The 22,123-nt window shown below is 39.2% G+C and overlaps 1 protein-coding gene and 1 long non-coding RNA gene across 22 annotated transcripts in view; one reads left to right on the plus strand and one right to left on the minus strand.

The window, feature by feature from the left end:
- The window catches only part of LOC117283984, a 47,303-nt gene extending 35,144 nt beyond the window's left edge, over positions 1 to 12,159 (minus strand). Inside the window, exons 1-2 of the long non-coding RNA XR_004515023.1 lie at positions 12,096 to 12,159; positions 10,367 to 10,450 (exon numbers count right to left, since the gene is read on the minus strand). This is a non-coding gene — a long non-coding RNA (uncharacterized LOC117283984). The remainder of the gene's footprint in view (positions 1 to 10,366; positions 10,451 to 12,095) is intronic.
- The window catches only part of Cadps2 (calcium dependent secretion activator 2), a 554,060-nt gene extending 541,032 nt beyond the window's left edge, over positions 1 to 13,028 (plus strand). For all 21 annotated transcript variants that reach the window (XM_033758047.1, XM_033758048.1, XM_033758050.1 and 18 more), the window contains 2 exons: positions 5,682 to 5,786; positions 12,124 to 13,028. In XM_033758047.1, the coding sequence (XP_033613938.1) occupies positions 5,682 to 5,786; positions 12,124 to 12,297 (279 nt within the window). In that variant the 3' untranslated portion in view covers positions 12,298 to 13,028. The remainder of the gene's footprint in view (positions 1 to 5,681; positions 5,787 to 12,123) is intronic.
- Positions 13,029 to 22,123: the final 9,095 nt, after the last annotated feature.

A 22,123-nucleotide genomic window follows, 5' to 3' on the forward strand; every position in this document is an offset into this window, starting at 1 on the left:
CACTACTTAAAAAAATAAGGGTTGCGGAGATAGCTTAATGTGAAGATCTTAAATCAACCTAGATCAAAATGCTAGTACTGAAAAAAGAAAAAAAAAAAGAGGAGGAGGAGGAAAAGGAAGAAGAGGTGGGATAATAAAAATAACAATACTTTATAAATCTTATTCTTCCTTATTACACTTTTTTTCTAATATATATTGAGGCCAAATGCATAAATTAAAAACAGAAGAACACTCAGTAGAAAATTCTGAAACTCTAGACTTGAATTTTTTTTCATTCTGGAAGAAGAAAGCTATATTGAAGAAGCATATAAAAACCAAAAGATTGATCATTTTGTTTTTTTCTTCGGTTCATTTTTACAAGAATCACAAGTCCTCATGCCTTTTCTCTAACAGTCAAATCTAAGCTCACAATATTTTTGTTGACCACAAGAATCTTATGTTAAAGCTAGATTCCTACAGTGCCCCCCGTCTGACAGGTGAGAAAACAGAGATGTTCGGTCAAGCAAGGAGTAGCGGAAGAAAGGCTATGACTGCCCCCCCACCGCCACCCATGCCTTCACCTGCCAGTTCACCTGGCAGTCCTCAGCTGCTGTCTCTGCCCTCTCAGCCCCAGGAACATCTCTGGACCTAGTTGAGAATGTCTGTAGATGTTGGTTGGGCTGAACACTTCCTGAATATTTAGCTGTAAATAGGCCACTTTCGGTTTTCCTCAAATACCTCCCTTTATCCAGTTCTAAGTCAACAAAAATCTCACACGTAAAACTTTCAAAATTCTGCTTTTGGAGTGTGTTGTGAATGGATAGCATCAGGGAGATGCCTCAAGTCGGGACGGGACTGATGGCATGTCAAACTTACTGTTAATACAAAATTCATATTTGAGTGTTTAGAAATGGAGAGTAAAAGAGCCACAAGTCAGTGAATTAAATAGACATACTGTTGACAAAAACAGCACTCGATGGATAATGAAGTATTTACCCTTTGTAATGTACAATAGTGGTGAAACTATAGGGCATCAATGTTTGCAGATTTTTTTGTTGGTCTCTAAAGCCATTAAATGATCCTAAGGATGGCTTATATTTCTCAACCATGTAAGCCTTTAGTATTTTTAAAATATTGTTTGTTCTTTTATTCAGCTTTACACTTAAAATGTATGTCTTTCCTAAGATGAGATTTTCTAGGTATTGTTTGATTTCAATACAGTGATTCAGCTCATAAAACAGCTTATTTCTTTTGAAATAAGTGAAGAAATACATATGCATTGTGAAAATTTAGCCATACCACATTTTAATGCACTAAAAGGTGTTGGCTCTTTTCATTCTTCTTTCCTTCTTTCTTTTGTTCACCTATTGAGACAAGCATAGCTGAAGAAAATAAATATATCTGATAAAATAAATAAATAAATATAGCTGATGAAAAAATATATCATCCAGTTGTGCCAATTCATAATCGATAAAAAGCTAAACACTTAAGCAGAAAATATATCACAGATTTGTGCCCTAGCTAAGCATCTATTTTTACCTTGCCATCATCATCAGAAGCCGCATTCTGACAGAAATTATTTACTTGAAGCAGCCGTGATATATAAACCCTATGGGGTCGTGTGATTCAGATTTAGGAATATCAACCACAGAGGGTCTAAAGGCATTGTGCATTAGTATGTATTGAGACCTCATTCCAGGTGGCAAGCAGCTGGACTTTTGAAAAATAAAACTCCCAAAATAAGCGTGAAGTGCTTGTTCCTAGGCAATAAGTGTTATATTTAATGGAATCATACTCAAAATGTTATAAGTTAGGCCAGAAAAGGGAGTTGTGCATATTTAATATATTTGTTTTGTATTTCCACCAGTCAACAGAGTAATGAAATTCCTTAACTACTTCTCTTTAACTTGCATGAAGAAAGCACGGTATGTTGCTAAATCTCTTTTCAGCAGCTCTGCGGAGAAACAACTTTAATCCTTGTTAGAAAATTGCCGAGTCTGGGACTGACAAAGAGCTCATGCTTGTTCTATTGTTAGTGCTCCCCAGCCCCAAGAGCAGAGCCCTTTACAGCTGCGTGGAGCCCGCCCGGCTCAGCTGCACTATTTAGGAGAGGAGGTTTGTCAATTTCTATTGACAATGGAGAGAGTTTTTCAGGGCCTGTAGCAGTGCTGACACAGTTGGGGATCAATGCCAGCCATTCAGACTGCACCCTCTTTCATTGCTTTGGTTTGTTAATTCAAGACTAAAGGTCCACTGAGGGGGTTCAGGGTGTTTAAGAAAGCTGATGAACTGCAAGCGTTTATAGCCCTGGTGTGGCAATTTCCATAGTCAGTGGCAGCTCCTGGCACTGAGGGAGCTGTGTCCTTGTTGACCCTCTTGTTATTAAAAATGCACAAGTGCTGCGCTTCTCAATATTTCAACACTCTTTCATTGTCAATACCACCTTCTGAGCCCTTCAGCTTGTTGCTTGCTCTAAAGATCTTCTTAGATTGGGTTTGAAAACTTCACCTTAAACACTAGATTAGACTGATGTTCTGTTTTCCGTGCTCCTGTTGATTTGTTGAACCTTCCCAGGGCTGGAAAGCAAGTAGCAGCTTGATGGGGAGACGGGCTGCTAATATGATTTACCAGTCTACAGTCATGCACAATAAGTGTGAATAAATACAAGGGTCTCACAGAGTCAACCCTAGCCTTTCCTTTTCTTTTATTTTTGCTTTAAAAGAGATACCTCAAGAAAATGAAGTGAGTAATGCATGCCCTTACAGGAGTTGAATGAACCACAAAAAGGAAAAAAAAAGCCATATTTTTTGTTAAAGTGGTAGGCTGCCGTCATGGATTGATGTAGAAAAAAATTGTAAAATATACAGTTACTGTTTTATTCCAATGTAGACCAAAGCGAGGAATAAAATGGTACTGCTGTACCCTCGGCTGCAGGGCAGGCTGGCGTGGCCCCTCCCTTGTCATCCCCTGAAGGGAAGAGCGTGTATTCACCCAAGTTATTTTATAAAATTAACTTTTCCCTAGTGAAAAGACATTTCCTAACATTCAAACTTTACTGCACATTCACCTTTTTCTTTTTTTTTTTTTTTCCTCTTGTTTTGTTTTTGAGGGTTGGTTTGGTGTGGTTTAGTCTGACAGGAGATATTCAGTTAACCCAAATTTTGACTCTTTTTCTCAAGTTGAAATATGGGACCACTATGCTTTCAGCTCCATAACAAAGAAGATATTAATTCCAGCCCTGGGACTTAGGAAGGTGCTAGAGGTTTCTGTGAGTGGTTTTGTTTGTTGTGGGCAGGGAATGTTCACTCTACGAGAAAGCAGCAACGTAGTGGGTTTTGTTGTTCGTCTACTCGTAGTGGCAGCATAGGCTAAGCTCCTAGCTCAGCTTTGCTCTCCCTTCATCGTCTGTGATTTAGCTGCAACGCTCCTTCAAAATACCTGGACCTAGGAACCAAAAAGTGTACATTCTCATCTGATTAATTTCTCTAAGAGACTTTCCTTTGTAGAATAATTTACCTTCAAAGTAAGATGATGGCAAATAGCTTTAAATTTTTCACTTAATGATAGCTCTTTTTCAGTTTTTGTATTTACTTTTAGAAAAATTTGTTCCCAGATTCCTTTTCTGTCAGATGAAAATACTGACACTGTGTAGAAGTTATATTAACAGTTCCTGTGTTACATTAAATATCCTTTCAGTTATCAGTAATAAGTATCATTTCTATGCAATGGGAACTGAAGTTAAATTAGTTTTAAGTTATGTAAGAATTTTTTAAAGACGTAAACATATGGAGTAATTTTAAGAAAGTGTTTTCATTTCCCTCAGATTGTAAAACTTACCAATGTATATAATAATTGCATAGTCTAATAAATTAATGTACTGGACTACAATATATAATATTTTCTGTTTTTTAACAGAAAAAAATTAGCCCTTAATTTATCGATCCCTTATAATTTTCAAAACTCGCATCCATTTTAACTTTAAAATTATCTGGAGAGTGAAACAGGGTGATAAGCTTAATTCAGTATGTTTAATTCAGAATTGCCAATCACTGCCTGTGTTTACTTATAGTAAAACTGAACACAAAAAGTTGAAGCTATGAATAATTTGAAATAAGTATGGAATTTAAATAAAATCAGAGATTAAAGTCAATATATATATAAGATTTTCAGCTGAGATAACTGAATTCATTAGTGGTTTATTTTTTAAGAATTTGGAAGTGTAGTTACTTCATTTTATAAAATTTATTTGTGATATTTTGATATAGTCTGAAAAATTAAAAAGTACTCATTAGGGAGGAGCAAAACTGGGTGCATGAATAACATATGTTTTAAAAATTACAGTCTAACCCACAATTTAAAAGCTTGACGTTTTCAATAATCTATTTGATTGTTAAAACTTAGAAGTCAGTTTTAATTTTCTTAAGCATGTAAGTTCAGTATACTAACAAATTAATAGAAATGAATGATGAAACGTGAAACTCATTTTTAATTTTTACTTAAAATGTCATTTCTTATACTACTTAGTATTTGAACACTGTCAATAAATACAAGTCCAGATATATTTCACACTTGTATCACTCAAGATTCCTCTTAGAAATTAAATTTACTATTTTGCTGTATGGAGAAAAAATGTTGAGAATATTTTTCTGTGTTTAAATACCTAAAAATATGGATATTGGTTCTGCTGTTTCTATATGCAAACAAGACACAAGATCTCCTTCAAAAACTCTATTGCCATTTCCTATGTGATGAATGAATGCTGATATTTCTCTGTTATTTATATACTACCATTATTCTTACAATGTTGCATAAACCTTGTTCTGTCACATAATCACTGAATCCCTTAAAATGTCACAATTAAGGTTAGATTGGCTTTGTTTGAAAATAGGAAACAAAATTTCTTGTGTTTTTCCTTCTCGTATATATTATATAGGAGCAGGAAATTATGTTAGAGAATTTCAGTATTTTCTGCAGCTTGTAGTAAACAGAGAAAAAGTATAAATCCTCCCAAAACACTTGCAAAGTGAAACTGATCTTTCTTTCATAATCTAGTCAACTGACATTGTTTCAAGATTTCCACATATGAATTCCATGTTGATAATGTTTCTGTGATCTCAATAAATCTTGATTTTAGATGGTTTTTAAACATCTTGGCAAATTCTTAACAGTCAATAAAGGTATGAGTAAGTATTTCTGTTTAATAAGTTGTAGGGTTTTTTGCCTTCAGTCCTTTAAAATATTATTTCTAGGTATTGACTATTACGTCATAAAACATCAATATCTGATTCTTTTACATAACATCTAAGCCAATGGGAACTTTTGCTTTCAAAATAATTTGCCTGTTTTTTTTTTTTCCTGCTGCTCAGCCATCTATTCCATCCCATAATGTATGTTTAGTATCCATTGTTACCCAAAAATTACAAAGCAGTCTACTTGGCTGCAAAGTGCAAAATCACTGTTTCCCATGAATATGTTACAGCTGAAAGGCTATAATGTTAATTCATGTAAAGAACAGCCTAGGTCAGCTTAGCTAGTAAGACACAATTCTGTTAACAGGAAATTATAGCATTATTGACTTTAAGTGCTTATCTGTGATCATTTCAGAGTGTTTCATTACCCCCTCATTAACCAATCTGCTAAATGAATACTACAGAGGTTTTCTTTTTTGTTCTCCTCCTCTCTACCCCCATCTTTCTTTCCAGCAATGGTACAGCAATTCCATGAAAGTTATTTGCATGTGGTTGGCTGATAGATTAGATCTCCAGCTTCACATTTATCAACTGAGGACTCTCATCAAGATTGTAAAGGTAAACAAAATGTGTTTAGATGTGAATACCCCCTCATTAACCAATCTGCTAAATGAATACTACAGAGGTTTTCTTTTTTGTTCTCCTCCTCTCTACCCCCATCTTTCTTTCCAGCAATGGTACAGCAATTCCATGAAAGTTATTTGCATGTGGTTGGCTGATAGATTAGATCTCCAGCTTCACATTTATCAACTGAGGACTCTCATCAAGATTGTAAAGGTAAACAAAACGTGTTTAGATGTGAATTGCCCATACAGCTATAAAGAATAATAGCAAGATATTATCACACACACACACACACACACACAAACAAAATGAGAAATATAAGTGAATGTAAGCACTTAACAGTATAACTTAATACTTTAATAAGTAATCTTCAGATTACTGAATATGTATTCATTTGCACTAATAAATAAAAGAATAGTTGTTAGTAAGCAATCACATTTTAAGACAATGTACATAGATCCCCTAGCACATTTACATAAGTATGGTGTCCACAATAATTGGGCATTAATTTTCTCAAGAAAAATAATTGTTTGCTCATAATACTTTTAATTTGTATTATGTATTATAATACAAATAATTTATAATAATTTATATTATGTATTATTATGTATTATTATGTATTATGTATTATTCTGAGGACACTGTACTTGCCAATAGAATTATGGGAATCTCATTTATTTAATTTTATCTTGGTATGAACGTAACACATTGTCACTGGCTAAATTCTTCTGGAACTATGCCCCTTCTTATAAAAAGATGAGCAGTTTAAATGTTAGAGACCATCTAAAACTAAGATGTCATGTAAGTTCATCAGGACATTTTGACTTTGCTCTTCAAAGGAAAAGGTAATAACTACACATTGTATTTACTGAATAGGAGCTTTAAAATAATAGCTATTTGACATAATTTTTGTAAATTCTAGTAGAAAAAAAATTATCATAAGGTAAATGCTTCTTAGGAAGAAATTTATCTCATGGATGAAAACATATTGCTAAGCTGCTGAGAATCAACTGTTTCTTTAAACAGAAATTCTTGACTTCCGTATCAATGCACATACACATCCACATGAGTATGCGTGTAGACAGAACATGTGCAGTGGTCCTCAAAGTGTCATTCCTGTGCTAGCATTATTAGCAGCATCACTTTAGAACGTGGTAAGAACTCCAAGCTCTTGGGTTCTAGCCCAGACCTGTGGAATCAAACCAAGGATCAGACCCAATAATCACTATCTTTACAGAACACTTTGAGGATTCTAATACACACCAGAAAGAACCACTCTTATATCATTCAAAGTTTTTTTTTTAATTCACTTTACATTTTTCCATTATTCTCTAGGTTCCTGCAGTCTGATACAAATGTTTTGTGCTATAAACACACAGGTTATCACAGATTACAAAGAACCACAAACAGGAAAGTTCTGTTTCAAAGTCAGAAATAAACAAATCTGCTGGACTGTAGAACCAGACTATAATGTAATATTACAATAATGGTAATTGTAGTTAGTCACAAGTAGCAAGTAAAATTATTGCCACCAAAAATTTTAATACTCTATCTTTACAGTACATTAAAAGACAAAATATCTTTGATCCAGAACACTTCTTACCAGCAAAAGCACACTATGATACATTCTATTTGACTTGGTTCTTTGTTGTTTCTTTCTGGATTCTATGTCTGACTTGGAGGGCTTTGAAGTAAAGTTCGCTTTTCATCAGAGAAATTGGGGTAATGTGCTTACCCTTCAAATATACTTGGAAGGGCCGGGGATTTAGCTCAGTGGTTCCACCACCTGCCTCACAAGGGCAAGGTCCCAGGTTCAATCCCTGGCACCAAAACAAACAAAAAACAAACAAACAAGTATACTCGGAAGGCTGCAGTCTGTACTGAACTGTGATCCATTCAGGATTAGCTGCTTATCCTTATTGTTATATTTTCAACTAAGGTCTACTCTGTTCAGCGTATCAGAAGTTACAAATTTAGCCAGTTAATATTAGCTGATAAATTGTTGAGCTCTTTTATTTTTATAATTAAAATCTCCATTTTTAATATGACCACCATTTATTTTTCAAAATTATTCCTTTTCTCATTTTAACACATCCTTGTAGTTAAAAATCAAGCACTAGTGAAATTATTTTCAGGTTTATTGAAGTATAACTGACAAATAAAAATTTATATGTTCAGCCAGGGGTTTAGCTCAGTGTTTCCACCACCTGTCTCGCAAGGGCAAGGACCCGAGTTCGATCCCTGGTACCAAAAAAAAGAAAATTTATATACATACATTTGCTAAGAGACTAGAGTTTAAATATTTATGTCAGTGAATATTTTAACATAAAAATAACGATTTTATGTTGAGTGTGGAAAGTGCATGCCTTTAATCCCAGCACTCTGGGAGGCCAAGGCAGAAAGATTGCAAGTTCAGTCCCCAGCCTGGACACCTTGGCAGCTTAGTAAGACGCTGTCTCAACGAATAAATACATACATACATACATACTGACAGACAGACATACTGGGGATTTAGCTCTGTGTGAAGGCCTGGGTTTTATCCCTAGTAATAATAATAATAATACTATTATTCTAAATTATATAATAACATTTTATTATATTCTAGTTCAGTTTATCTTTATATTCTAGTTCAGTTTTTTTTGTTTGTTTGTTTGGTTTTTGAGACAGGGTCTCACTTTGTAGTGCAAGCTGGTCTGAACTCACTATATATTCCAGGCTGGCCTCAAACTCACAGCAGTCCTCCTGCCTCACTCCCCAGTGCTGGATTATGGGCATGTGCCACTATGGCCACCTAATCCAGTTTATCTTATTTCATAAATATGCTTTATATTTTTATAAGCATTCACCAGGCTGAGCTAATTCTTTAACACCTTTAACCAAGGCATAAAGCTCTCCTTAATAATTAAAAAAATCATTCTTGGTGGATTGGTAATTTAATGTTCTAATTTTTCCTTCTTTAAATATACACAAACTTTTTGAGTTTCATACATATATCCATCATTTTTCAGAATCCATGTGGTTCTTTTCATAATGATCATTTGCTAGTGAATATTTAAGAAACTATTAAGCACTTGGGAGGCTGAGCTTGGAAGATTGAAAGTTCAATGCCAGCCTAGGCTACCCTGTCTCAAAACCCCTCTTTTAAAAGCAAAGTTATTAAAAAAACAAAGATACATAACTGTAAAGGCCCATAAAGTAGCTTTCTTTGCCAATCTGCATGTTGCCTTAGTGGTGCATTCCACCCAGAGCTAAGCTACCAAACTCTAGCATTCTGATCTTTACTACATATAGGTTTTGCCATCCTTCTGTGCCCATGGAGACCCACAGGTCATCAAAATTATTGATAGTCAACTTCCCTATAAAGATACTTACACACTAATTGGTTCACTTATGTTGCTCACTAAGGAAAAATGAAGACCAGTAAGATTTCCATGTAAAAAATCAAGCTCTCTCAAATTATGTGTAAGAATTTAACAGTAGATTGATTTATTATTAATCCCTCCAAAATCAGAGTGGCTGTTGCATTTATGTTCTCACTAGCATCCATAAGGCGTTTAAAAGCAGTTAACATAAATCAGCTGCCTCTTTTGCTAGGAGAAAAGAAGAGAAGTGAGCAGTACCCTGGAGCAGGCACTTGTCTTAAATAGGAGCCAAGCGAGCCATTCTGGCAGCCAGGGAGGATAACAGGATATTTGAATGCTGATAATATTTTATGAATTTAAGGCATAGTGAATTGGCTATTGCTTGCTAATAGAATAAAGACCTTGTTTTAATTGTATATAAAATAGTCTTTGGGATGGCAAATCTACAATTGAAACTTGTCCTGGACAACTTCGTTTAAAGGAAGTCATTCCTATAAATAAAGAAAGCCAAATATATGTCAATGAGACAATAATACTTTATACCATCTGTCAGTGAATGTTTTATGTCCTTGATATCCAGTATTTTTAATCTAACTATAAGGCAATAATAGTCTTGAGCACAAATTTCTGTGGCAATAATGCCATTCATATTAGCTACTAGATTCTCTAGACAAAATTTGCCTCTCAGAATTATTTCACTAGTTCTCATGAGCTCTCGTGAGTTTTGGTGTAAGATAATATTACTTTAGTCATGATTTGTGAGGCAGGCAGTGGAACCACTGAGCTAAGTCCCCAGCCCCTGTAGCCATGATTTGTGACTCAATGTAAGCTTAAGCCTTTGTCATCATAAGCTTATTCAACTTAGAGCACATAAAGCTGGTAAATTGAATATATCTTGAAGTATTCAAATTTAAGTGAAAACAGATTTGATAATTTCAGAAAAAAATATTCTCAATCTGAATCATACTTATTATTAAGAAAGACACTGACAGATACAACTCAGAACATTCCTCACATTCAATTCATTTTTGGACATTAATAGGCTTTTTCAAATATGCAATTTATATCAAAAATTTAGCCAAATAAAAAATACATACTCTTCCACCCTTACCATTTACATGTTGCTTCTGAATTTTGCAGTGATAATATGAGCATCACTTATATGAGAGAAGACAAGATGATAAAATTTAAAAGCCCCAGTGCTCCCAGTACCTTATAATGGTCTGTTTTTCCTAGAAGGTTGCCAGTAGAGGGTAGGCATGTTAAATGAGCGGATCAACAGGCACATTCCAACTCCTGTGAATAAGTACCTTAAATTCAGGTGTTTGAATTTTTTTTTTCTGGTATTTTTTTCTGGTAATGATAGAAATGTTAGGAACACATTGTGTGTTCAGTGAAATTAAGCATCTTTTATTAATAATTTCCAGGTACTGGAGTTAGGATTTTGAGACATAAAGTGTAATAGTCCTCCTTATTTGACTTTTTTCATCTATTAAGTTCAAATATTGGCCAGGGCAGTCGGGTGGGGAAGACCTCCAACAATCACTTAGAATAGATTAGTGGTATATTGGTATGTACTGATTCTTTGAGCCAATCCATTGAAGTCTGTCTGGCTGCTTAATATTCTTAGTATAACAGAGGACTGTAGGAGCATTGTGAAAGATGTTCAGCATTAGAAATGGTCTTCACAGACCATATGGTAGCATTGGTCTGTAGTCCTAGCTACTCAGGAAGCTAATACAGGACCATCACTTGAGCCCAGGAGTTCAAGGCCAGCCTGGACAATATAACAAGACAACATTTCAAGAAAATTTTTAATAAAGGCCTTCAAAGTGCTTCCACAGAACAGGATAACTCCACTCATTCCTTGCTTTTCCATTTAACTAACTTTAGATTTTTGTCTCCAACTTTAAAAAATTGAGAATAATACCTGTAATAATATAACAGTCTTCCTTAGTCATAGAAAATGTAAAGATAATCCCTTTAAAAAGTAAACATAAGGAAGGCCTTACATATTTTAAATGCCACAGAAGTTTCTGGAATCACTGTCAAAAGAAATATATATTCTGGTTTTGTTATAAAAATTATATTTACAACATACAAATTTTATTACTTTATAAAATTGCAAATACTTGTTTCATTATCCTGTCTATGGAAGTCTTATACCAGAATTTATCCCTTCCCCTTCTAAAGGGATTTCAACGAATAGGGTAAATTTTCTGCAGGCATTTAGATATACAAAGTTTTTACCCAGTGTATATGCAAATACATTTAAGAATTCACAAATTCTTGGGCCAGGGATTTAGCTCAGTGGTTCCACTGCCTACCTTGCAAGCACAAGGACCTGAGTTCTATCCCCAGTACCCCCCCAAAAAAAAGAATTCACAAATTCTTAAGAGTGTGAACTTCTTTTACTGACAATAGGATTAACTCTCTCCCTCAATACACCTGTCTCCCAAAATAATGCATTTTACAAAATGAAGTGTGATTTACAGTATTAATTTAAATACTCCTCAATTGAAATACTAAGAATATTTTTATTAAAAATAAATATATACAAACAAATCATCTTTGTTACAGATTATTCAAACAGTAAATCCTGTGGGATTCAACAAGTAAAGTTTTGAGGAAGGGAATAAATTTGTCACCTGATAGTCACAATGTTTTGATCTGTTCATAGTGATTATAGTCTGAGTACTACTATTCAATGTCACTCATTCCAGAAATGTACATTCCTGAAGTACATCACCAAGGTGACTGATGTGGGCAGCCACAATCTGAATCCACTAGTGGATAACCCAAGATGATTTTTCCAAATGCCAACTGAGTAAACTGAGGGAGATTAATGGCAATGTGTCTTTCACTGTAAATAAAATTTGTAATGTAAACATTCACTATATATTTTGATCACACTTCATATCTATCATGTAGTCTAACTCACCTGAGCAAATTCTCTCTTCTCCCTCCAGAAAACTTATAGGGACTTTCGACTGCAGGGGGTATTGGAAGGAACACTGAACAGTAAGACCTATGACACTCTGCACAGACGCCTCACAGTGGAAGAGGCCACTGTCTCTGCTTCCGAAGGGGGAGGGCTTCAGGGCATCACTATGAAAGACAGTGATGAAGAAGAGGAAGCCTGATGACACATAGTGCTGGAGAAGAAAGGAGGACATTGACACTGTCTTTTGTACCTTGTCCTTGTAATTATATTTATTGTCTTAATCAAATGCTTGTATTTCTTTAAGAAAGAAATGAAGTTAGAGTTAAAAGGGAAAAATGCCAAGTATTTTTTGGAAGATCCTTCTCTTTTGTGTAGCTTGACCTAGAATGAGCTTTGACTTTGTTTGTGATTAGAACATGATTTTTTTTCTTTTTAAAGCAAATTTGACCTTTTGTTTTTCTGCACTCACATCAGAGCAAGGTCCTGTGTGTAAAGTGAATTGTATTTTCCATAATATAACATAGTGAGAAGAAGCCACTTCTGATCACTGTGCCAACTCTACCCTCCCTTTGTTAAAATGTTGTGTACCTTCTGGTTTATAATTTATGTGCCAGGTTGGTTTTCTAGTTATTTTGCCAGTGTTGTGATGTGTATAAAAACTTTAACCTTGGTTTTCATTACCTTGAATTTGTCTGCAGGTGTAATCCCGGGCTTAAAGGACTACCAAACCCAAATATAGACTAGATTATCCATTGGGCTTGTGTCTTGTTCCATTCTGAACATTTAAGTTTAAGAAATCCCAAGGTGTGCTTCCACCAACATACCGTACTCCTACTTCTAAGTATAAGAGCTTGCTGGCAATAAAAATCCATTTGGTCATAACAGCCTGTACTTATTAGACTTGTATAGATTAAATGCAGTAAAAGATGTTTGCAGTACTTCAGACATTTGTGTTTGGCTCTGTTTTTGCTTTTAATCAAATAAAAAAAAAGGTATGGACTCTATTTTGTACCTAATAGGCACAAATATTTGTTTTAGAAAATCACCATGACAAAAAATATTCATAAGAGAAAATGCTAACTACATATGATTAGCTAATATTAGCATTTAATGTTAACTAGTAATGAGTATTATTAACAATGCTAGTACAGTAATGTTAAGTAGGAGTTGGCATCCTTAGTAGTAATTGCCTAAAAATATTTTCTGGCTAAGACTTTGAAAGATAGTAGTGTTATGCTTCATAATTTGTGAATTTTTAAATAATTTTTCTTTATATAGGCATATTATACTATTGCACCAATTTATTTGTAATTTTTTTGAGCTAGGGTCTTATTATGTTCCCCATGCTGGCCTCAAACTCATAGGAGTAGGCTACACTACAGAGGCCACCATACCTCGCTACATTCACAAGTAAATTTTAAATGAAGGCAGTTAATACAAGTGTAATCCGCAGTTTTTATATAGGTATCTTTGGGCTCAGTTGCATAAGATAACAAGATAAACGTGAAAGAAGACAGTTTCCTTCCCTTTTCTGGTTAAGAGATGAACTCTACAAAGTCAGTTTGTTTTAAAGACGGTTTTGGGGTGCCCTTCCTGCCTTTCTCGATTGCCACACCCACTACCCTTTTCAAGCCTTTAGGTGCCCAGCCATTCTACCCTAAACTCAGATATGTGTGGCCCAGTCTGGGTACCTAATCAGTATTTATAACATCGTAGGAAAACAAATTTGGATACCCAGTATGTTTTACTTCTAAAGATTTACAATATGACTTTTCATAAATTTATGGGTACCTCTCCAAGGTTTTTCCCCACAGGTCAAACTGGTCTATACTTGCAAATTACCCACCGTTCTTTCCATTTTTTTCTGTGCGTGTTTGTATGTGTGTGTGTGAGTACACACTCTGGAGATTGAACCCAGGACCTCATTCATACTAAGAATACACTGTACTACTGAGCAGTCCCCAGTCTCCTTTTCCTTTAAACAAAATGGCCATTTCCTTAACATGGCTCATGTCGGTGTAACTGATCTGTGCTGTGCTAAAGTGTGAACAATTCACAACCACCCAACTTTGCTGGACCTGTTTTAGAAAGTATTCAAAGGCATTTTTAAAAATGATAGGATTAAGGCACAATGAAGGGATGCCGGTGGTGTAGGAGGTTTCTGGGGTCCAGAGGTCCTTGCTACTAGCCCATCTGTCTGCTGCCTCTTGGAAATTCTCTCGGGATTTTGCTCTTTCCTCTTACCTTCCACACCTAGGAGAATTTTTAAAGCTGCCTTCCCTGCCTTGCACCCCCATCCTTACCAAGAACAATAGTAATCAAGGCATACCATGGAGCTGCTCTTAATGTTTTGAGGACTACCTGTACTGACCTTTGAGGCAAAAAAGACAAATAAATTTTTACAAAGTAACTGAGAGTGAAAAGTGGCTTGGGGAGAGGAGTAGCCCAGAAATTCTCTTCAGTCTGTCTGCATATTGCTTAAAATGGCCTAATAATGGTTCCCTGGGTGAGAGGTGTAAGGAAGACAAACGCCCAGGCATTTGTCTATTAAAGGAAGCCAGGTTTTATATGGCTTTATTCTTTAAAATATAGTATGTACGTTTTAAAAAAAAAAGTTTAGCTGAAAATCTAACAAGCAAGTCTTGCAGAATTTTTGAAGTGAAAAAAAATTTTTTAACTCAAAAGAAATAGCTGTGTCCTCCTAACTAGTTTTGGGAAAGGGCAAGGAATACCTTCTCTGGACAGTTGAGTGAGGAACAAGTGCACCCATCTGTTAACCCGTCCAAAAGGAAAATTTCTTCCTAATGATATAATGGACAATGTGAAATAGGAAGAAAGGGGCTAAGGGTGTAGGGAAAGTGGGAAGGGTAGGGGAAGGTAATAGGGGACAAGAAGAAAATAGGAGAAAATGAAAAAATGGAAATAAAGTGCTTGTAAATGGGGAGGGGAGGAAGGGGTGAAGGGAGGGCAGGGACAATGGGAAAAAATGAGAACCAAGACCTGGCATGTAAAGGTACAGGATCCTAGTAATGAATGTAACTGTACTGTATACCTAAAATGTACCGATAAACTCAATGAGGAAAAAAGGAAAGTTTCTGCAAACACCTGTTGCAGGAAGATAACAATACGCCTCCCCCCCCCCCGGAAAGAAAAGGCCCTGCCCAGCAGCGAGCTCAGGGTAAAACCTTGCTCCAGCTGTGCGTAGTTCTTGCATTCACATATTTTTCCACGTGAATTCCCTTTAGCCGGTGCTCATTGTCCCTCGCTCAGGAGAAGGGATTTCCTCCTACTTTTACCTCGCAGAGCGCATCCGGGGATCCCCACCTCCCGCCCCCAGGGCCACGACCCGGCCTGGCACAGCCCTCTTCTACCCAAGGCGAGCGACTGGGCAGGGTCCCAGGGCTTCCACTTGGAGGACGCGTTCGAGTGGGAGAGAGCGCACACGTTGCCGCTGCTCAGAAGCCCTTTCCAGCTGCGTTTCCGTTTGCTGCCCACGTCGGGGAGGCCAAAGGGCTAAGGCCGGCTGGGACCCTCGACGGGGGTGGGAGGGCAGCGGCCACAAGCTGCCGAGCGCCCGAAGTTCCTGGACCCCGAAGCCCAGGGCGCATCGTGAGGACCTTCCAAACCCAGCCCGAAGGACCCGAGAGGGAGATCAGAGCAAAAGTCGTGGCCGCTTTTGTTATTTCCAAAACAAAAAAATGGAAATTTCCCGGTCTGGGTCCCTAAAGAGAAATGACTGATCGACGTTCCTGAGAGACATTCAGGCACCTCTGGCGGCCGAGTGCCCTCAGGGCAGAAACCTCAAATCCCCACCGCAGCCCTCCACTCGTCGCCCCATCTTGTGCAGAATTTGGAAGCCGGACGTGGAATCTCTGGACTCACCCTGTCTTTACCAGAGTCCCCACCGCCACTAGTGTGTAGGGGACTAGCTGGCAAGTGATCTCCCTTTCCCTTCTTGTCCCTCTCTCGGGACCCCTGGGGAAGGAAGCCTGCGGCTGCGGTTGACTTCCCTGCAGAGAAAGAGCCCTCAGGCTGGAGCGGCAGGGAAGTGGCCAAGAGGGACTGGGAGCGGGGACACCCATCAAACACTTGGCTGGGACAAAGTGCCCCTCCACAGGGAGCTGGGAATGAAGCTTTCCCTGGGCTGCCCCGTTGTCTGGGAAAGTGGCACGTAGAGTTGCCTAAAGCTGCCTTCCCTGTGACATCGACTAAGACACGTAAGGAGCAGCGATGTTCAGGTTGAGTGCAAGGCTCCAAGCCTGAGTTCCAGAAGTCACAAAAGACAGCTGAGCACAAACTCGCTGTCCATATACAGCGTGTGACTGTTTGCTGGTAGAAGTGGGTGCTGGGGTGTGAGTGTGTACCAACCAGGGAAGAGGAGGTGAGGCAAGAATTTGGTCTGTTCCTAAATGAAGAAACCCCTTGATTTAAAAGACTGCCCAACCAGAAATGTTTGCACCTCACAGCAGCTTGGTCACTAAAAGAATTCTTTCAGGTGTTCTTTTCTTTTCTTCTTTATACTAAGGATTCAATCAAAGGCCTTCCCACTGAGCTACATTTTCATCCCTCTTTCATTTTTTAGTTTGACACTTTTTGCTAACTTGCCCAGGTTGAGCTTGAACTTGCCACCTTCCTGCACTGGCCTCCCAGAGTGCACCTCAAAGCCTACCATGTGAACTCTGGCCTTAGAATTAGGAAAGTCTAGGTTTGAATACCAAGAGCTACACTTCTCCTGTGTACCTGAGCACCGTGTCTTTAGAGAAGTTGCTTAACCTTCCTTTAAAACGGACATTTAATAGGGAAGATTGCTGTAAGGATTAGAGACATATAAAGAAGAATAGCCATTATTAACTCTGTCTTAATGTGGTGACAGATTCAAAGAAACTCCGTGGAAGGCCTGCTTGGGCCAACACAAACCACTGGTCTCATCGCACATTCTTCCCGGGGATAGTACAGGTCCTTTTGGATCACTCTCAGCTCTACAAATGTCCAGCCCAGCCCTGGAGCGTCTGTGCATGGTTAGAATTATCTAATTTCTAGGTTATACAGCTGGCCAGGATGGTGAGAAGAGAGGAGGAGAGAGGGAAGGGCACACCAGCTCTGGTCTCCTGAAAGTACTGGCATTGCTGATAGGGAAGGGAGGCAGTGGGAGGGCACACTGAGTCCTCTAGGAGATGGTGGTGGTCAGGGACACCAAAAGGGGACCAGGAGGATCCAGGAGGGGCCGGACTACACTTGAAGAATCCCAAACCTCAGCCTGTGGCCAGCACACTGAGTTCAAGGAAATTTCAGGGATGAAATGCTGCTCAGACATTTTCCAAGGTGTAAGGGCCCTAGAATGGCACCTTGCCTCCCAGAACAGGAATTCAACACGAGGAAGCACTTGCGGAGTACAAAGGTGAAGAGAGAAGGCTGCAGCTGCCTAATGTTTCCCAGCATGGCTCCATCCACAGCAACCAAGTACAAAAAAGACTGTGGATGCTTAGGGTGGATCACTGTTTAGCCCTGCCTGCCCAGCAGCACTTCTTGGGTGCAATGAACACTAGAATAGCAAAGGGGCCCAGTAAGGGGCAGAGAACATCCCCTCCTGTCCCCATCCAGCCTGTCAGTGGCAAGAGAGTTGTGGGCCCTGGCAGTACTGAGGCAATTTGCTTCGCGACCTTGAGGAGGCTCTAACTGAATTAAAGAGAGAGGAAGATATGGTGCCCCACATTTGGCCTGGAGAGGAGCTACATTTTAACCCGAAGGGTACGTGCCACCCAGCCACTCCTTCAAAGTAGCTGACCTTCAGCTTCTGAATCCCAGACCTAGGGACTCTGACACTAGGAACGTTTCAGTCTCTGTGTAGTTTGCAACTGTACAGTGAGCATTGCTGTGTTTGTGTCTATTTCTGAGCAACAGAAAACAAAATCAACAAATAAACATTTTACACCTGTCCTCAGTCTCCATCTACATTATCTTCCCCCAGGATCAGTGATTCTCACTCTTCAGTGACAAATTGATTTCAAATTAAAAGTTGTTCAAAGCCCATCAGACACAGCAGCTACTCTTCCGTAGCCTTATCTGTGTTTATAGAGCACTACTCCTTCACATGGCACCAGTCCGTCCCTACACCAGAATTAAAAGCAGTATGTTAAATCATTTCATGCTCTTCTCTCCATCAACTCTGGTTTGCCCTTTAGCACCAGCTCTCTCTCTTTCCCAGCCCTACAGGAACATCCCTTTGGGTATGATTGAAAGCGGGAAAACTTGATTAAATGCTGAAGTTCATTCTTTAGAGCATTTCCTTAACGTACCAAACAAGCAAACTGAATTTTGTCTTTGAAAGAGATTTTTGTAGGGAAGTTGGCAAGTTTCACTACAGAGGGTCACATAGCAAGAGGTCAGAGCCCAGAGGGACTGAATCCCCAAAACTGGAAAGAGAAAACCAGAAAGGCAAGGTGAGGGTGTGGATCGTGGGAGAGTGAGGTTTTTATTAGGTTCTCCAGGCTGCATGGCTTGGTAATAATTTTTTTAACACACTTTAAAGTTCTTGTATTGAAGAAGCTCATTCATTATCATTCATTCAAATGCTACAATTTTTTGTTACATTGTGTGATTACTAGGTGTGTATTTTATAAAACTAGAATAGTATGTGTGAAAGTCGATTAATTTTAGAAATACACAACTGCTTCTTAAGAAATAAACAACTGTTTCTTAAGAAATAAAATCTGCTTTCATCAAACTGAGATATTTTTTTAAAAAGCTTTTCCTGAATCTGCAGGAACAAAGCAGGTATTCCTGAGGAACATAGGACTAGGACTGAATATACAAAAGTGTGCCCCCAAGTACAAGGAAAGTCCTTGAGGTTGTGAAAATATAATTTAGCAAATGTGATTCCTATGTGTACTTGAACATTTCCAAGTACTCAACCTAAAATCTCCCATCGCACAGAGGGATGTTTTAAATTGTAGTTGTTGGGCCAGGATGTAGCTCAGTGACGCAGCTCCTGCCTGGCAAGCATGAAGTCTAGAGTTTGATTCCCTGTACCAAATAAATAAATACATTAATTAAAATGTAGTTGTTTAAAACTTTGGAAAAGTTTATAGTTAGCTTTTTAACAAGGTGAGAGAGCTTTTTGCATGTAGTTTTATTTTAAAATCTCTTTTTGATCCTAGCATCTCTCAGGAATGAAAGCAAAGAGGAACCGAAGCACAGTAGCCATTCCCCAAGGAGGGGTCCACTCGATGTGTGAGCTTCCCTGACTTGAGAACCCAGGCTAGGAGGCCAAGACTGGTCAGGAAATTGGCATCATTTATTCCAGCACCCAAAATATCCCAGATAAATTGGTCCTGTGATTATTTACGAAGACATTTCTTAAAAAGAAGGAAAAGATTTTCTTGGTTTCAACAGATAATTGGAGAATTCAACTTTAAGAGGATGGAAATGGGGAAGGAAAAGAGGTACTAGATTTTACCCTTGGAGGCAGTTGGGGTTAGGAGTGTGGTGAGGGCCCCCTATTGTGAGCGTTTGAGAAAGAAGATATTTTCTTCTCTGGAATTCCTACTTGTAAATTTTTTACTGAAAACTCTAGGAATTAACTTGAAATAAACTGCAAACTATGGAGGGATTAGATTGTTAAGGAATACCACCAATTTTGCACAGGGATTTTTCAGGAAAGGACAACAGTAAAATATAGATGGCAGAAAAGGGGAAAAGAAAAACTTCCCGTTTCTGATTTCCAATGGCCAGGAAACCTCGCATCTAAACAAAAAGAGAGGAAGGGCCTCTGCTGGATACTCACAGCAGTGTCCTTGAGCTTTCTAGTGATGTGGACACCAGACTCACTTGCGAAAGGCACAGTGCAGAATCCTCTTGGCCAAAATACTAAGACTCTGGGCTCTCACAATGTCTGCCCCTAGCTTTCCTTTCTCTACCTTTTTCCCAAGGACTCATTAAGAAAATGCCCAACTGGGACTCCCAAATTTGGTCTTCTGATGGCATCTGAATCAAGGGCTAAGGGGGGGGGCTTATTTGAAAGGTATTGACAGCAATCAAGTGTATTTTGTACCTGCCCTATGTTTTTCCACCCTATGTTTGAGTTGGCAGGGGGAGCCCGGTTGACAACAGGATCTCTTTCAGTAGATGTTAAGGCCTTCACTTATTTAGGGAAATAATAAATTGGAATTTTCTATTAGTACTAAAGGGTAAAAACTGCTTAGGACAAAATATTGAGCCTAATAAAAGGGGAGTACTTTGGGAAGTGAGGGACCCCAATTATTACCATGCCTGCTGCCTTTTGTACACAGCATATGTTCTTAATTTATTAAAACCTTTGCCATTACTCAGAAGTCTAAATCAGCGTCATTAAAGCCAATTTCTTTTTCTCTTTTCTCTCTTTCTCCTTTCAACAGTGGTGCGAAAGTTCAGATGTTCTCCGTTGTGAGCAAAAAGCTCTGAAAAGCAGCTAATGTGCCAACACCGGGAACATATCCAGGCCCGTGGTGCGAAAATGGAATATGTGCTGTCGAATTATTATTTATTATTTTAGGTTTACATCTACGCCCTTGTATTATGTAAATTTCTGAGAAGCTGTGAATCACAGGGTTAGGTAGAGGAGGCAACCCCCCCTCGCCCGCCTTCACAAGCAACCCCATTGAAGATCTGAATGATTCACAGTCCTGTTCATTTCTTCCTCCAGCCGGGATAAAACTCCCCTTTCCCACCCTCCACCCAGCGAACCTGCAGGGGCAGAGGCGACCGCCCGGCCTGGGGCACGGCCTGGGGCCGGTTCGTGACGTAAGAGGCCAGGCCCTGGGAGGTCACCGCGGGCCACTGCCGCCTGCGTCACCGCCCAGGCCGGGGCGCTTAATGCTTCGCGGTGTTTCCAGTCCTCTCCTTCTGTGAGACTAGAGTGAAGACAGTCAGCGTTAGTGAAAATTTCAAAATTAACCTAACTTGAATATAGAGCTATCTGTGGCAAGAGAACATAAAAAATAACTTCCAGTTACACCAAAATAAGAAGACAATGCTTTAACTTAGTATTTGTAACATTAGAAAGGTTTCTTAATTCCGGACCAAGTCTTTCGTCGGGATGTTTTTTTAGAGTGGATGTTAAACTCTTGAAATATATAGAACTCGAGCACAGGATCCTGCTCGGGAGAGGACTAGAGGAAGGAAGGGAGAAAAGCAAAAGGGTGAAAAGGTGTCCACCCTCCCCGCGGGAAGGGTCCGGGGGCAGCTGGAGGTGGCCGCGGGGTCCCTCCCCCCACCGTCATCGCCTCTCTTCTGGAGGAGGCGCAGAACCAGAGCAAGAGAACCCAGGAATCGGAATGCAAGGGCTTCGTATGAGGCCAGGACAGAAAGGTAGAAGGAAAAGGACTTCAACAGGAGAATTTAGTTAGGAAGTTCACATCTTTTCCCTGGGACCATGGGAGGCACCAACTGCTTCTAAGCACAGACTTGAGATTTTGGAAGACAGAATTCACTTGGGGCCCGAGGTGGACACACACACACACACACACACACACACACACACACACACAGCAATGCCTAGGAAAGATTTTTGGAGGATATCCTGTACTCAGAAGTGCCACTTCTCCTTTCAAATTACTTTTAAGAATATGACAGGCAAAACTAATATTGTTGTTGCTATTTGCTCTCCCTCCAAGGCGTGCCACACCTTCCTGCCTGTTTTCTTTCACCTGACCTCTAGATTAAATGGGCCTTCAGTAACACCCCAGACGTCCAAGCAAGGCTATTAGCGATCGTTCTGCTCAAAAACTTCACAATACGAGCTCTCCACCATCTGTTATTCGGTCTTTCTAACCGGACCCGACAGCCCTCCCCGGTACTTCGGGGCTTCCTCCGCCTTCTCCCCTCCTGGGGTTCGGGAGCCGCCCCGGGAACCGAGGGGCTACCGTGGGGGAGGAAGCAGCGCGACCGCGCCCTAGAAGGGACGGCAAGGACCGCGAGGGCACTGACGGTCCAGAGCCCAGGGCCTCCGGGACCGACCGGCGGCGGCGTCGCTCTGCCCGACCTCGGGC

Source organism: Fukomys damarensis, unplaced genomic scaffold (genome assembly GCF_012274545.1).
Source record: "Fukomys damarensis isolate Sample0158 unplaced genomic scaffold, DMR_v1.0_HiC HiC_scaffold_4, whole genome shotgun sequence".
Lineage (NCBI taxonomy): Eukaryota > Metazoa > Chordata > Mammalia > Rodentia > Bathyergidae > Fukomys > Fukomys damarensis.